Source organism: Dermochelys coriacea, chromosome 1, assembly GCF_009764565.3.
Source record: "Dermochelys coriacea isolate rDerCor1 chromosome 1, rDerCor1.pri.v4, whole genome shotgun sequence".
Taxonomy (NCBI): Eukaryota; Metazoa; Chordata; order Testudines; family Dermochelyidae; genus Dermochelys; species Dermochelys coriacea.
In genome coordinates, this window is record NC_050068.2 from 95,658,211 (window position 1) to 95,673,781 (window position 15,571).

Consider the following 15,571-nt stretch of genomic DNA (forward strand, 5'->3'; position numbering starts at 1 on the left):
TTGTAATTGGGAGAGTTTCTTAAGAGAGGAGGGAATGTGGTGTTTAGATGTTGCTTGTAATTATTAGTGTTGGGAGTCTGAAAGGACAGGAAACAGGAAGGAGGGGGGAGGAGTTGAAGAGGCTGCGGGAGAGCTACTAAGGGTGCAGCAGCAGCTTGGAAAAGAAGTTTCCAGTTTAAAAAATAAAGTCCTGTTGAAGTTTTTTAGTACTCTGCCTGGCTACTACAACAATAGGGTTTCATATTTGTTGAGAACTTTCTGTGGTTGCTTTTGTAAGAGGCAGTCTGCGGAGTGAGCTCTGTAACTTCCGCATGTGCCTGGTCTGGGACTTTCCTTATTCACATCTAAACATGCTTTCATCTATGTGGATTAGACTGATGCATGACATGCTGGAGGTGAATACATTAAACATCCCATTTAACCTCCTTTTAATGGCGACTCAGGAAAAATAGGATTATGTTCTATAGCCACTGATTATCAGACCTCAGTTTGATTGAGTTTTGTCTACAATCTGACATGGCAATAAACAGAGTTTCTTCCTTTCCATCCATAGTGTGGGTATCTATGCATACACCAGTAGCTCCTCTGAACCCATTGTTATCAAGGTCCTTTGAATGCGGTAATAAGTATTGTTGAGCTGTTAGTGAACAGAAGACTTTTCCTTGATTTATCTTTAATGGTACTCCTCGGTACAGTATCTGAAGTCAATAGTCTTGCCATCTTCTCTGCATCAAAAGACTGGCCAGTTCCATTGATCTAACACACTTGGGTATTCATGTCTGCTCAGCACTGCCAAGACTGTTAGTTGATTCAGTGCTTTTTCATTTCCCAGAAAGAAACGACTGTAACTAGGAAGTTGGGGGAGGGAGATTGTTTGTTTGTTTTAAAAATCCCCCAAACCTGCTATTTATGGACCCAGTCCTGCAAGGTGCTGAGCATTTCTACTCTCAGTGAAGTTGCTAGGATTTTAATAGTGCTCTACACCTTGCATGATGGGGCCCTGTTCCTGCAGTGGTGATCTTAGAGCTCACTAGGCATACTGACAATCAAACCACACACTCTCATATGCTGTGAGATTTACAGCTTGGCTTTATAGCATACTCTACCCTTAAACCAAGAAAGAAGCAAAACTTTTCCTTAAAAGAAAAGTTTTCATTGAAAACAGATGTGGGGACCTGCATGAAAAACCGCCTAAGCTTATTTTTACCAGCTTAGGTTAAAACTTTCCCAAGGTACAAACTATTTTTTATCTTTTGCCCCTGGACTTTATTGCCACCACCAAGCATCTAACAAATATAGAGCAGGAAAAGAACCTGCTTGGAAACGTCTTTCCCAACAAAATCCTCCTAAACCCTACACCCCCTTTACTGGGGAAGGCTTGATAAAAATCCTCACCAATTTGCATAGGTGAACACAGACCAAACCCTTGGATCTTAAGAACAATGAAAAAGCAATCAGGTTCTTAAAAGAAGAATTTTAATTGAAGAAAAAGTAAAAAGAATCACCTCTGTAAAATCAGAATGGTAAATACCTTACAGAGTAATCAGATTCAAAACATAGGGAATCCCTCTAGGCAAAACCTTAAGTTACAAAAAGACACAAAAACAGGAATATACATTCCATTCAGCACAACTTATTTTATCAGCCATTTAAACAAAACAGAATCTAACGCATATCTAGCTAGATTGCTTATTAGCCCTTTACAGGAGTTCTGACCTGCATTCCTGCTCTGGTCCTGGCAAAAGACAACACAGACAGAGAGAACCCTTTGTTTCCCCCGCGCCCCTCCAGCTCTGAAAGTATCTTGTCTCCTCGTTGGTCATTTTGGTCAGGTGCCAGCAAGGTTGTCTTAGCTTCTTACCCCTTTACAGGTGAAAGGGTTTTTCCTCTGGCCAGGAGGGATTTAAAGGTGGTTAGCCTTCCCTTTATATTTGACACCTTTCATTGGAAAATATTTGAATTGCTATAATGGCTGGTAAATCATGCGAATATTCCATTTGCACTGTAAAGCTTTCATTTCTTGTGGGGAAGTCTGGGCCCACCCTTCCTCAAATCCTGAGCTGTGGAAGCCATTTATAATAGTGAAATTAACTTTACTGTTCTGTAGTAGCTGATAGGAAAATCCTCCTTGGAGGAGTTTTATTGATTATGGCTCCCTTACCTTTCCAGATTTAATCCTTGCCTTTAAATCATGGCTCTCCAATAAGTCATCCCTCCTGTAAGTAACCCGTGAAGTGTTCACCATAATAAGAGCTTGGAGGCCTTCGATTGTTTTGGTTCATGGGATGATCTCCTCTTGAAATTCTTTAGTTCCCACCTACTCTGAACATTAATGATATGCCTCATGCCTGTGTCGGGGGAGGGATAGCTCAGTGGTTTGAGCATTGGCCTGCTAAACCCAGGGTGGTGAGTTCAATCTTTGAGGGGGCCATTTGGGATCTGGGGCAAAAATTGTGGATTGGCCCTTCTTTGAGCAGGGGGTTGGACTAGATGACCTACTGACGTCCCTTCCAACCCTGGTATTCTATGATCCCTCTCCCAAGATGGATTGACCTCAGTCAGCATACCAGTAGCCTCTAAATGTAACATTCTCTCTTGTTAAAATTATACTGTAGTATACATATAATGTCATGCATACACACATAGAGGCTTCACTTCACCCACCACTGAAATGAAGTCACTGCTACTGAGGAATCTGGCTGCTGTTTAACAAGTCAGTTTATCTACTGGTGTAAACTGGTGCAGCTGTCTTCAAATCAACAGATCTATCCCAGCTTACCAACTGAGAATTTGACCCTTTGAGTTTGGCATGGTGTACACCTGGGGCAATCCCTCTGAAAGACATCTTGATAACTATATACCTCACACAACCTCCTAGTTATTTTAATCCAAATTCCATCTCTTTCCTGATTCAAATATTTTCTGAAAGCCTGCCTGTTTCATAAGGTTTTCCCATTAGAATATACTCTTACCAATTTATGTTTGTTGAGAAAGGCACTATTCTGTATTGTGCCTACTGTAATTTTATATTGGAATCTCTTTGGGAAAAGGATCATATTTTTGGCAAAGTTCACCTATTATACAGTGATATATAAATAAATAAAAATGTATGTTTCTGTGTGAATAATGGTGGCCGTCAGTGCCAAAGCAGCGGTAACAAAACCTCCTTACGTCTCAGTTTTTAAGATTCATTGTTTATCCTTCCTTTTTTTTTTTTTCGAGTGTTAGATGGGGGTATTGAAGGACCCATCCAATTTCCTATGTCTGCATATATACAATAGATATTCAGTACCATTCTTGGTGCTCTCCTTCTGTACAGTCTTCTGTTCATTTTTTAACTTTATCCTCTCCTCTGTTAGATGCTGTAGGGATTCTGTCTTAGCTAACATTTTGGCTGTATTTTTTCTAAATACTCTAATGGCCCATTGACGTTAGTGGGAATTGGATTGGGCCCTAAATCAATGGGACTAATCATGTGCTTAAAGTTAGGCATGTCTGAGTACTTTGCTGAATCAGGTCTGAGTGTCCTACATTTCATTCCTCCCGTTTCCTGCACAACTTCTTTGTGTTCTTTACTTGTATTCCTTAACAAACAGATAATTAGCATAACGGCCGTAAATTAATTAATCCATATATTTATTCCTTCAGTATATGTCAGCAAGTTGGTATAATTCTCTCTTTTGCAGCTAAAATCTGGGATTGATACTTCAGGGTTTGACAGCATTTTCATTTTGTATCCCCTATTTCCCTAGGAACTCTGTCGGTGAAATGTAGGATTTGAATATCTTCATCATATATTACTGCTATTGGGAATGTTGGTAGTTTATTTTTATTGTATGTTTATTGTAAACTTTGTTCTTTTCTGGCAAAGAATGATATGCTGGCAATTTAGATTAAGGATGGATCATTTGGGTATAAACCAAACCCAAATCACCCTTTGTTGCTATGGATTTGTTGAGAGAGACAGGATGGGCATTGTGTGCAGAATTAAAATGTAATAGCTGATTGGTGAGGTCATTGCACACCATCTCTGTGTTTGAAGAAAGTGAGAATTAAGTTGGCAGATGTCAGCAATAGTTCTAGGCTGTCTGGCAGGGACAAATACATAACACTATCACAGGTAGCTTGGCCATTTCTTCCACCATTGGTCCACCATTACCAACACAGAAGAAAAAATGTGTTCACAATATTATCAAAACTACACTTCCTCTTCTCCAAACTTCTCTCTCTCTCTCTCTTCATACACACAGAGTTTTTTTCAAAAGAAAGCAGAAGGTTACTTTCCAGACCTCAGATACCTAAACTGATTCATTCAAATCTCAAAGTTGAAATGCTAACCATCAAGCCATCAATTCACACCATAAAACCAGCAGGCTGGATGTTGTCCAGAAACCTATAAGGTGTATTCTTTCACATACCTAATGGTTTTTTGTTCAGGAAATGTTTCATGTGCTCTTTCTTAGTCTAGATTTTGAAATCCCAAGCCTCATCTTTTCACTTCCTATCCTGTCCCTTACCACCTGCATACAGGTTAGAATATGTCCCTTTTGTGTAGTAAACAAACTGCGGATTGCATCTTTACTGTATTATTGTGAGAACTTTCAAAGGAGCGGAAGATTTCTCCTCTCCAAATCTATAAAGTACTATAGAGTTCTGCTGTTGTCTGGTTGCATGCAAATTTAATGACAAAAACATACACAATGCAAAAAAAAACCCTTTTATATTTCAACAAATGTATCAAAATCTGTACCAATTCTCCAATATGTGATAGAAAAAATACCATAGTAGATTACTTGAAGAGAAATGGGATTACTAGTAGTTCATGACAACACTATGCAAATTTAGGCAAATTGTTTGTGTTTGGTATTAGAGCTGGTTGAAAAACAGAATGTTTATCCACAGGGAATTCTGATATTTCAACATTTGTTTTCATCCTTAATTGAGAGGAAAAAGATGAACTATCAAACATTTTCAAGAACAAAACATTTAAAAAAAAATCAGAAAAGTCTAAACAAAAATTTAACATTTTTTGACCAAAACAAACCATTTTGACACACAATATCAAAACACAATGCCAATTCACACTGAAATGCTTTCTTTCTACGTGTCAATCTAAAACAAAAAAAAATTGTTTGGAAAGGTCAATTTGATTGTAAATTACATTAGAATGAAATGTTAACTTAAAATATCAATTCAAAATGAAACTTTTTTTTAAAAATGTCATGAGAAAAATCATAAAACGTTAGTGAAATTGACTTTTGCCATGGAAATATCCGTTTCAGTGCAGCCATGTTTTCCAGTGAAACAAATGTTGGAAAATTTTTGACCAGCTCAGTTTGGTATGATTTACCTGGGGCCGTACCTGTCAAAGTTGTCTTTATAACTGTACCCTGTATGCCAGAAAAATCCTCAATTATTTTAACCCTATTATATAGCACTGTGTACACTCAGAGTATTGTGGAGATAAACAGACTGCAATTCAGCAAAACACTTAAGCAAGTATTTAACTTTTAAGTGTATGAATAATTCCATCCTGGTTCAGCAAAGCATCTTGTTTCCCTGAATAAGGACCGGATTGCTGATGTGCTAAAAGTTAGACATATGTTTTTAAGTGCTTTGCTGAATGGAGGCCTAATAAGTTAAGAATGACCACTGTCTGATCTTGTGTGGATAATTCTGGCCTTCAGTTTCAAAGCAGCAGCAGAAAATCTTATAGTGAAACCTCCACATGACTTTTTTTTTTTTTTTAAAAAAACGTTGGACGTCTGTGTCAGAGTTGCCAACTTTATAATTTTTAAAAACCAGACGCTCTAGCAGGAGTGCTGGAACCCCCACCCCCACCCCTCAGGCCTTGTCTCTTCCCCCGAGGCCCCTGCCCTACTCCACCTCTTCCCACTGAGGCCCTGCCCCCCAGTTCGCTCCTCTTCCCCCATTCTTCCATAGCTTGCAGTTCTTCCCCTCGCCTCCCCCCTCAGCCCTTGGTCAAGAGGGACTTACCTGCAGAGCAGGGGCTGGGAACTGCAGCTGCCCAGTGCAGGTAGGAGGTGGCCCTAGCTGAGTAAGGTCTGGCACAGGTGATGATCCGGTGCCTCCTCACCTACCCTGCCCACAGTAACCGGACTTTGGGTGTTCACTGTGAGGTCCCCTTTACTACCAGACTTTCTGATAGAAAACCGGGCACCTGGCCACCCTAGTTTGTGTGAAGTTAAAATCCAGCTTTCTTCATCTGTAGTATATAATAGGTTCAGTAGCATCCCTAGTGCAGTCCTTCAATATGTGCAGTAAAAACAGCACTACCCTGATTCTACTGATTTCTTTTTTCAAATATTTTTCTTTTTATTCAGACTTTATAATTAACTCAAACTGGTGCTTCTGAAAACTGCCAGACTGACATCCCTGAGACGTATCTTTATCCAGTGAACAAGAACATTGGCAGAACATACTCCTCATGATTGCCCAATCAGTGTACCTCAGCTCTGATTTGCAGAGACCATCTTTTAGGGGGATGAGAGGCTAGTTAAATTATAAGGCCATTGAGCCCTTGACCTTTCTTCTGAGAGTGCCAACAAGATTACCAATTTAGTACCAATTGTGTTTGGGCGAACAGGTAGGTTTGTGGATACCTGACAGGACTTAACTTAACTTTGAAATCAACTGCAGCTGCATCCAACCACAAAAGATTTTTTTTCTTGTTTCTCTTTCTGGAGGGATAACAACCCAAACATCATTCAGATGTTAGCCCATTTCAATGACTACCAAAATGAGCTAGACTCAAAATGTGACCTAGATCAGTGGTTCTCAAAGCCGGTCTGCCACTTGTTCAGGGAAAGCCCCTGGCAGGCTGGACCAGTTTGTTTACCTGCCACATCTGCAGGTTCGGCCAATCGCGGCTCCCAGTGGCCGCGGTTCGCTGCTCCAGGCCAATGGGGGCTGCGGGAAGCGGCACGGGCCAAGGGACATGCTGGCCACCCTTCCCGCAGCCCCAATTGGCCGGGAGCGGTGAACTGCGGCCAGTGGGAGCCACGATTGGCCGAACCTGCAGATGCAGCAGATAAACAAACCGGTCCGGCCCGCAAGAGGCTTTCCCTGAACAAGCGGCAGACCGGCTTTGAGAACCACTGACCTAGATGAAAAAGTCCCTGTACATTACTGCAAATTTCTTGAACAGATCTTAGTAATGTCTGTCAAAGTTTTGATCTAGGGCTGGTAGTTAATTCATTATTACCAGGATATCAATGCTAAATTACAAACTATGAATGGGATATTGCACTTGCAAACTATCACTCTTCCTTTTTAAAGGAAGGTTTGATATAACCTAAAATGCTTCTTTCAGGTCTTTCAAGGATGTGGCCAGCCTAAACCAGCACCTGCTTTAAGATCTTCTCGCTCTGTTCCCGAGAACTTCAATACCCGCTTTAGGCCATACAATCCTGAAGAGAGACCAACAACAGCTGCTGGCACAAGTTTGGATAGACTGGTAAGTAATAACATTGCTATCTTCTCTCATTAGGCTAGCAGAGATGGAGGGGAATTTTGCTTTGACAATATTCCTTCACAGGAGATGTTTAATATTTTCATAATTACTGTATGTAATTATCATATACGCTGTGCAACTTTGTAGTATACAAATGACTTTTTACATTGAAAACAGTAAGGAAATTACATCACTTTGGAGACCAGATTTGATATACTGGAAAGATTAGAAGGTGATAAACTCTTTTCTCCTGGTCATGAATTAGATAAACGATTCAAGCATATTGATAAGTGTTTTGTATTTCCTTTGAAAAAAATTGTCTACATCTGATCTCCATTTAAGTATTAAATTAAGGATTCAGCAGCCAGTTCTTCAATATATGCAAATCTAATGTGCATTTCTCATTCATTAGGTCCACTGCTTCATTTAATATGGCTGTTTGTAAAGTTATAATTGGCCTTTTTTTACAACACGCTCTTAAAAAATAGGCATTTGATCAGATAGCATGTAAGAGATCACTAATCTTGCTTTATTAATTCAGTAATTGTAAAAACAATCATCTTAATATAAGGTTATTTTAGTTACTTCAAGTCAGTGGATTCATATCTCAGATAACAATATTCCTGCTATTTGTACACTGATGAAGTGGATGTAAAGATGCGTAATTATTAATGTTGTCAATATTACTTTGCTGTTATGGTGTAAAGTTAATGGATAAAAGCATTAAGGATATAAAGCATCTAAACCAAAGCTGTTTGCATTATGTAAACACCTTGACTTCTTCCATACTTTTTTACTCAATATCATAAAATTAGAATTGTAAGCTTAAATTGGTTTGAGCTGGTTCCTGATATACAAGTGAGTTTCAATATTTAAGGAGAAATTTTATACGCTTCTAATTCAAAACAAGATCCAGGTCTCTATTTTATACAATCATTCTGGATCAGCATTCAGGTCACACTTGCCGTCAGTATCCAACCCAAGACGGGGAAGCTAATGATCCAACCAGTGGACCAAATTTGAGTAATGAATCCTGGTCACGGGTCACTTGAGGCACGTTGTGCATATGCTGAGAAGAAGACTAGTTCCTCGTATAATTAAATTAGCACTCAAGGCTGCCAAGTCTTTCCCATAGTCTATATGTACAATATATTTTACTCCTTAATTTTAATTAAGTTAAAGAATACGTATGATATTTCAATTCAGGACATGGGCTTGTCTTATAATTGCACTAACTTTAAGCAACAGTTTGGCACCCAGTAGTTCTGAAAACAGTGTACCTTGTTTTCCCGCTAAAACAAAAAGGTAAAATCTGTTTGTCATCTTGGTTTACCAACATAAAGGAAGCATATTACAATGTAACACTTTAAACTAAGATTTAGCCATAGGGAGAAATTCTGGCCCCAATTAGAGTGAATGGCAAAACTCTAATTGGCTTCAGTGGGGCAGGATTTTCCCCTTAAGGGTATGTCTGCACTGGAGTTGGAAGGTGGTAATTCCCAGCTCAAGTAGACATACTCACACTAGCTCTGATCAAGCTAACGTCCAAAAAGTGGAGTGCCCCAAGGGCTAGCCACTGTGATTATGCACCTAGGGTCTCTGACAGGTGCTCAGAACAACTAGCCCACTTGCTGCTACAGCTACACTCTGTTTTTAGCATGCTCACTTAACAAGAGCTAGTGTGGGTATGTCTGCTTGAGCTAGAAATTACATCTTCCAGCTCCAGTGCTGTCATTACTCAAAGTCTGTATTCATAGGCTCCAATTCTTTACCCTGCTCCATGCAAGTGCAAGCCTCCTTCTGCATGGATGTTCTGGGGCTACAGCAAACTGAAAGCTCATTGAAGTCAGGGGGAGTTTGGAGTGCTCAAGGAATCAAATTACAGGATATAAAGGGGCCAGCAAGAGGAGAGGGATTAAAAAGGAAAGTTGGTAGTCATAGTTCAGCTTGAACTACTACTATATAGTGGGAGCAGCTAAAGCATTGTTACCATTTAAAAAGAGATCAGGCATTCCTTATACATATAATAAGAACACTGTTGAACCACTAATAGCTTTTACAGGGTAAAACCATTTAAACTGTAATATACAATAAATAAAATGGCAATGGAGCAGATTCATCTGTAGTTGGCCATCGATGGCTGTAACTAAGACAAACTTTCAATGTAGACAATGCTTTATACCCTGTGTAACCTCATTGACTTTCAAAGGGGAATTTGGTCCCATTTGACTTGACCAGATTAGATTTCCCCAAGTTTCTGAGAGGAGAGCAAGTTTATCATTGATATTCTCGCTTAACAAAGTGTTACAGCTAAATATCTACCTAATCTTCTTCCTAGTGACATTTAAATTGGAAACTGTTATTGTCCTTGTAGCTATTAATATCTGTAGCAAATACAGATCTAAATAACAGTACTATCTCCTTTTGTGTCCAGTCCAGCACCCACTGAAGTGAGAGATGGCCACTGACTTCAGCTGGAGTTGGAACTGGATTCTCAGTGAATTGGAGTATCAGGTTTTGCTTCAGAACTATGATCATTTATCCATGCTTTGAAAAGTTCATTACTAGTGTCTCAAACCAAGTAGTGTAAATTTCCTAGGAAGATTTAAATGATATAATTTTTTTTAAATAGTATTACAAAAAGGCTGATGTTCTGAACAAAATTCCCATAATGTGTATGATTTGATGTTTTCCAGTCTGTATGTCACTCACTCTTGATCACTCAATTAATATAAATATACAACAAAGTAACTCACTGTTTTGATAGGCAGTGTACCATAAATCTAGCCTCCTTTGAATTTTTTTGCAAGCAATGCCAAAAAAATTACAAGAAATTAATACCTCCCTGACTTTCATAGTAGCTTTTTCTTGTGTTTCACTTGACTATTCAACACTAGATTAATGCTTTTGAAAGAAATCTGTCTGAGATTTCATTCTTAAAATACTGTCAAATCACTGAACATTAAATCATCATAGCAAAGACCAAAGATGAAGCTGCATAGACTCTAAAAAGTGAAGTGACAGACAAAACTGATATCACCAGAAGGATCACTCTTTGACAGCGTATTCTCTCAGAAGAAAACAAGTTATTCATATATCATAGAATTATAGGGTTGGAAGGGACCTCAGGAGGTCATCTAGTCAAACCCCCTGTTGAAAGCAGGACCAATCCCCAATTTTTTTGCCCCAGATCCCTAAATGGCCCCTCAAGGATTGAACTCACAACCCTGGGTTTAGCAGGCCAATGCTCAAACCACTGAGCTATCCCTCCCCCCAAATTATTCAATAATTATTCAATTATTATTCAAATTATTTCAGATGCATCTCAGTCATATACTACAATGTAATATGTTTTAAGCCAGATTTGAGCACCTAAATTTGGGGACAAATTTTCAAGACATATCAGTTCCCCTTCAGAAACCTAAATGAAGTGACCAAATTGTCCAAAGTACTTAGCACTCGGCAGCTCCCATTAAGTGGCCTAAATATGCAACTCTACAAATTTGGCCCATTATCATTAACTTAACCTGTTTTGATACATCCAGTAGTTTCAATAAAGCAGAGAAAGTTATTACTTAATGGCAGAACATAGACATTTTGGGAAGAGCGTTATATGTTATTAAATTCATAATAGCTGCATCCTAATGGCATTTGATAAATAATAAATTAAAGTAAGACATTTGAAAATGAAATATCAAAAAGTAAAGTTGACATGTATTTAGCTTAAAACTGATCAAATATACTTATGATGTCAGACTTAACATGTATACTCAGCTTTCACTGCTGGATCTACTTGGTTTCTTCTAAAATGTAGTATCTAAGAATTCTCATTTACAAGAGACTGCTTATAATGACACTTTATCTTCTCTGTGGTTAGCTGTTTGGTATAACCTGCTATGTTGTTGTTTTTTTTTGTTCCCTGAATCTGTTTTCCTCTTGCTTCCCAGAGGACTATCTGGAGGACAATGCAACATGGTGTAAGCTTTGGTATTCTTATTCTTCACTTTCATACCCATTTGTCTTTGTACAATATTGCCGAACAAACTACTACTTCTAGTTTCATCTCTACCATTTTTCTTTGTTTATCTGTAGACTAAATACAAGCCATTTTAAATAGGCTTGTATTTTAAATAGGCTCATTGAATTCTGAGTCCTGCTTAGAGTTTACAGTTCTTTTCCATACCATTCATCTGTTCCGAAGGTGGTTTCTGATCTCGGTGAAGGAGTGTTATCTATCAGTGAGAGCAAAGGGGACAAGATGTCAGGACTCCTGGAGTTCTAGTCCTGGATAGACCATAGTCTCCTTGTGTGTCCTTAGACAAGCCACTTAGCCTCTCTAGTCTATTTACCCATCTGTACAATGGGTTTAATAATTTTTACCTATTTCACAGAGGTGATCAATTTGAAGTACTTTGAGACCCTTGAATAAAAAGCAAAGGCAGTTCTCAACAGAGGGCCCTGAGCCATCAGATTCAAGTTGCAACTCCAGCTGAGACTAAGTCTTGCTACCTAAAGGGCACAATGCCAGACTCCTTTCTTTCAGCAAGATTTCTCTTAAGAACCTCCACATTGCAATGAGGCCCTGGCTGTAGGATGTAAGAAATAAACTCCACATATTTTGATTCTTCTTGAGTAAACTGCTTTACATGCAGGGAGGCGGTGGGGGCTTAACTCTTCTTCCACAAAAGAGTGAGTGTATATTAAATATTAAATATACTGTACATAATGACACACCCATTCTATGGGGATGGGAATCTGAGAAACTGACCATAACGTTATGGGTCTGATTTACATTCAGGTACAGTATTGTAGCTGCGTAGACAAGTGCATGTCCATGCGCCCAGACTGAAAAAGAGAGGCACTTTCATGCTATTTGCCATTAGGATATGAGTATTGTCTTGCTTTGTAGGAGAACCTTCCTTTAGTCTGTACCTGCTTTCATTCACATAGCAAACAAAAACTATTTCAGTGAGCAAAAATCTTTTTGGGAGTAGGGCTGGATGTGTTTTAAGTGTATAGTGCTACATTCAGGCTTACTATTTTCAGGTTCTGCTACTTAAATTATTTATTCTTCTAATACTAAAGAACCAAGAGCAGCCTACACACCATAAAAAAAAAAATCTATTTTCAACTACTTCTTCCCAACTTTTCCAGAATTACATGAAGCAGAAAATATAATTCAAGCAACTAATCGGCTTTACTTTTTAGCCAAAAAGAGCTAAAATTAAAAGGACAATTTACTTTGAACATGTTGATTTGAGCGTCTTAGTGAATCCTCAAAAAGAAAAGGAGTACTTGTGGCACCTTAGAGACTAACAAATTTATTAGAGCATAAGCTTTCGTGAGCTACAGCTCACTTCATCGGATGCATTTGGTGGAAAAAACAGAGGAGAGATTTATATACACACACACACACAGAGAACATGAAACAATGGGTTTATCATACACACTGTAAGGAGAGTGATCACTTAAGATAAGCCATCACCCACAGCAGGGGGGGGAAAGGAGGAAAACCTTCCATGGTGACAAGCAGGTAGGCTAATTCCAGCAGTTAACAAGAATATCAGAGGAACAGTGGGGGATGGGGTGGGGGGGAGAAATACCATGGGGAAATAGTTTTACTTTGTGTAATGACTCATCCATTCCCAATCTCTATTCAAGCCTAAGTTAATTGTATCCAGTTTGCAAATTAATTCCAATTCAGCAGTCTCTCGTTGGAGTCTGTTTTTGAAGCTTTTTTGTTGAAGTATAGCCACTCTTAGGTCTGTGATCGAGTGACCAGAGAGATTGAAGTGTTCTCCAACTGGTTTTTGAATGTTATAATTCTTGACGTCTGATTTGTGTCCATTCATTCTTTTACGTAGAGACTGTCCAGTTTGCGCTACGATATAACCGCATTTGCTCCAACCCCTCAGACAGAGACAAACACCTACAAGATCTCTATCATGCATTCCTACAACTACAATACCCACCTGCTGAAGTGAAGAAACAGATTGACAGAGCCAGAAGAGTACCCAGAAGTCACCTACTACAGGACAGGCCCAACAAAGAAAACAACAGAATGCCACTAGCCATCACCTTCAGCCCCCAACTAAAACCTCTCCAACGCATCATCAAGGATCTACAACCTATCCTGAAGGACGAGCCATCGCTCTCTCAGATCTTGGGAGATAGACCAGTCCTTGCTTACAGACAGCCCCCCAATCTGAAGCAAATACTCACCAGCAACCACACACCACACAACAGAACCACTAACCCAGGAACCTATCCTTGCAACAAAGCCCGTTGCCAACTCTGTCCACATATCTATTCAGGGGATACCATCATAGGGCCTAATCACATCAGCCACACTATCAGAGGCTCGTTCACCTGCGCATCTACCAATGTGATATATGCCATCATGTGCCAGCAATGCCCCTCTGCCATGTACATTGGCCAAACTGGACAGTCTCTACGTAAAAGAATGAATGGACACAAATCAGACGTCAAGAATTATAACATTCAAAAACCAGTTGGAGAACACTTCAATCTCTCTGGTCACTCGATCACAGACCTAAGAGTGGCTATACTTCAACAAAAAAGCTTCAAAAACAGACTCCAACGAGAGACTGCTGAATTGGAATTAATTTGCAAACTGGATACAATTAACTTAGGCTTGAATAGAGACTGGGAATGGATGAGTCATTACACAAAGTAAAACTATTTCCCCATGGTATTTCTCCCCCCCACCCCACCCCCCACTGTTCCTCTGATATTCTTGTTAACTGCTGGAATTAGCCTACCTGCTTGTCACCATGGAAGGTTTTCCTCCTTTCCCCCCCCTGCTGTGGGTGATGGCTTATCTTAAGTGATCACTCTCCTTACAGTGTGTATGATAAACCCATTGTTTCATGTTCTCTGTGTGTGTGTATATAAATCTCTCCTCTGTTTTTTCCACCAAATGCATCCGATGAAGTGAGCTGTAGCTCACGAAAGCTTATGCTCTAATAAATTTGTTAGTCTCTAAGGTGCCACAAGTACTCCTTTTCTTTTTGCGAATACAGACTAACACGGCTGCTACTCTGAAACCTGTCATTAGTGAATCCTCTGGTGCACTTGTGAAACAGAGACCACAGTTTCAGTTTTGTTTGACTCCACTTAGTCCAAAGTCTGGGAATGTTAAATATATGCAGAGTTACGGCACAGTATGCCTGAGATAGGATGTGTACTCTGAACATTTTACTTCCCAAGAAACCCTAGAAAATAATCCAGCAGAAATAAATCTTAAAGGGTTTAAAAATAAAATCTAGTATCTCAAACACTGCAGGACAGATATAATTTTTCCAGAACGTTTTGCATATATAGCTCACGAGAATGGATAAGAGCACCAAGCATGTAAAAGACATGGTAACTCAGGAGGTACTAATCACAATTCTAAGCCAGAAGATGCTGGGCTCCAATATTTGTAATAGTAGCCAGATGGCCTCCACATGCAATATCCTTACACCACTAAAGAGCCATGCTGTTGGAGGTGCTGTTTCTGTATACATGATGTTAAGCAGCAGATGTGCACTCTATGGATATAATCAAAGCTAAGATTTATTTCTCTTCCATAAACAGATTCCATTTACCATCCTGGAGTCTGTTTTGTTGTTAGCTGTCTGTGTAAGGTGTGTATAATGAAAAAATATATATGGAAATATGTGATGGGGTCATTTGGTGTTAAAGTTAAGTTTTTTGTTTGTTTCTCCTAAAATAGATGCTGCTTTAGTGTATTTTTTTGAAGTTTCCCTGTCATGGCAGTATCATAATAGGCTTAAGTCTGCAATCATTTTTCCCCTTCATATTTAATACCAATTTCAGGTGGCAAAGGCAGATGAATGATAGCAGTTGACAAAATCCTCCCAGGAGAGCTGCCAGCATTCATTTTTAAGAAAAAAAATTGTAATATTATTCCATAGCCCCACTGAAGGATTCTGCATGATGCTAAATTTGATGCATTGCATTTCTAAAGCATGAGAGACAGTTACTAAGAAACTGCTTTATTACAGCCTCTGCCCCGGTCTATAGGTGAAACAGGTCTGCCTACTGCTCAGATCCTGTTTAGCATGAACAATA

The 15,571-nt window shown here is 39.2% G+C and overlaps 1 protein-coding gene across 2 annotated transcripts in view; it reads left to right on the forward strand.

Moving 5' to 3' along the window:
• The window catches only part of GPC6 (glypican 6), a 1,178,678-nt gene that overhangs the window by 1,087,070 nt on the left and 76,037 nt on the right, over positions 1–15,571 (forward strand). Inside the window, exons 6-7 of one of the 2 annotated variants that reach the window (XM_038388012.2) lie at positions 7,334–7,477; positions 11,422–11,451. In XM_038388012.2, the coding sequence (XP_038243940.1) occupies positions 7,334–7,477; positions 11,422–11,451 (174 nt within the window). The remainder of the gene's footprint in view (positions 1–7,333; positions 7,478–11,421; positions 11,452–15,571) is intronic. The other variant, XM_038388013.2, reaches the window with a different exon arrangement.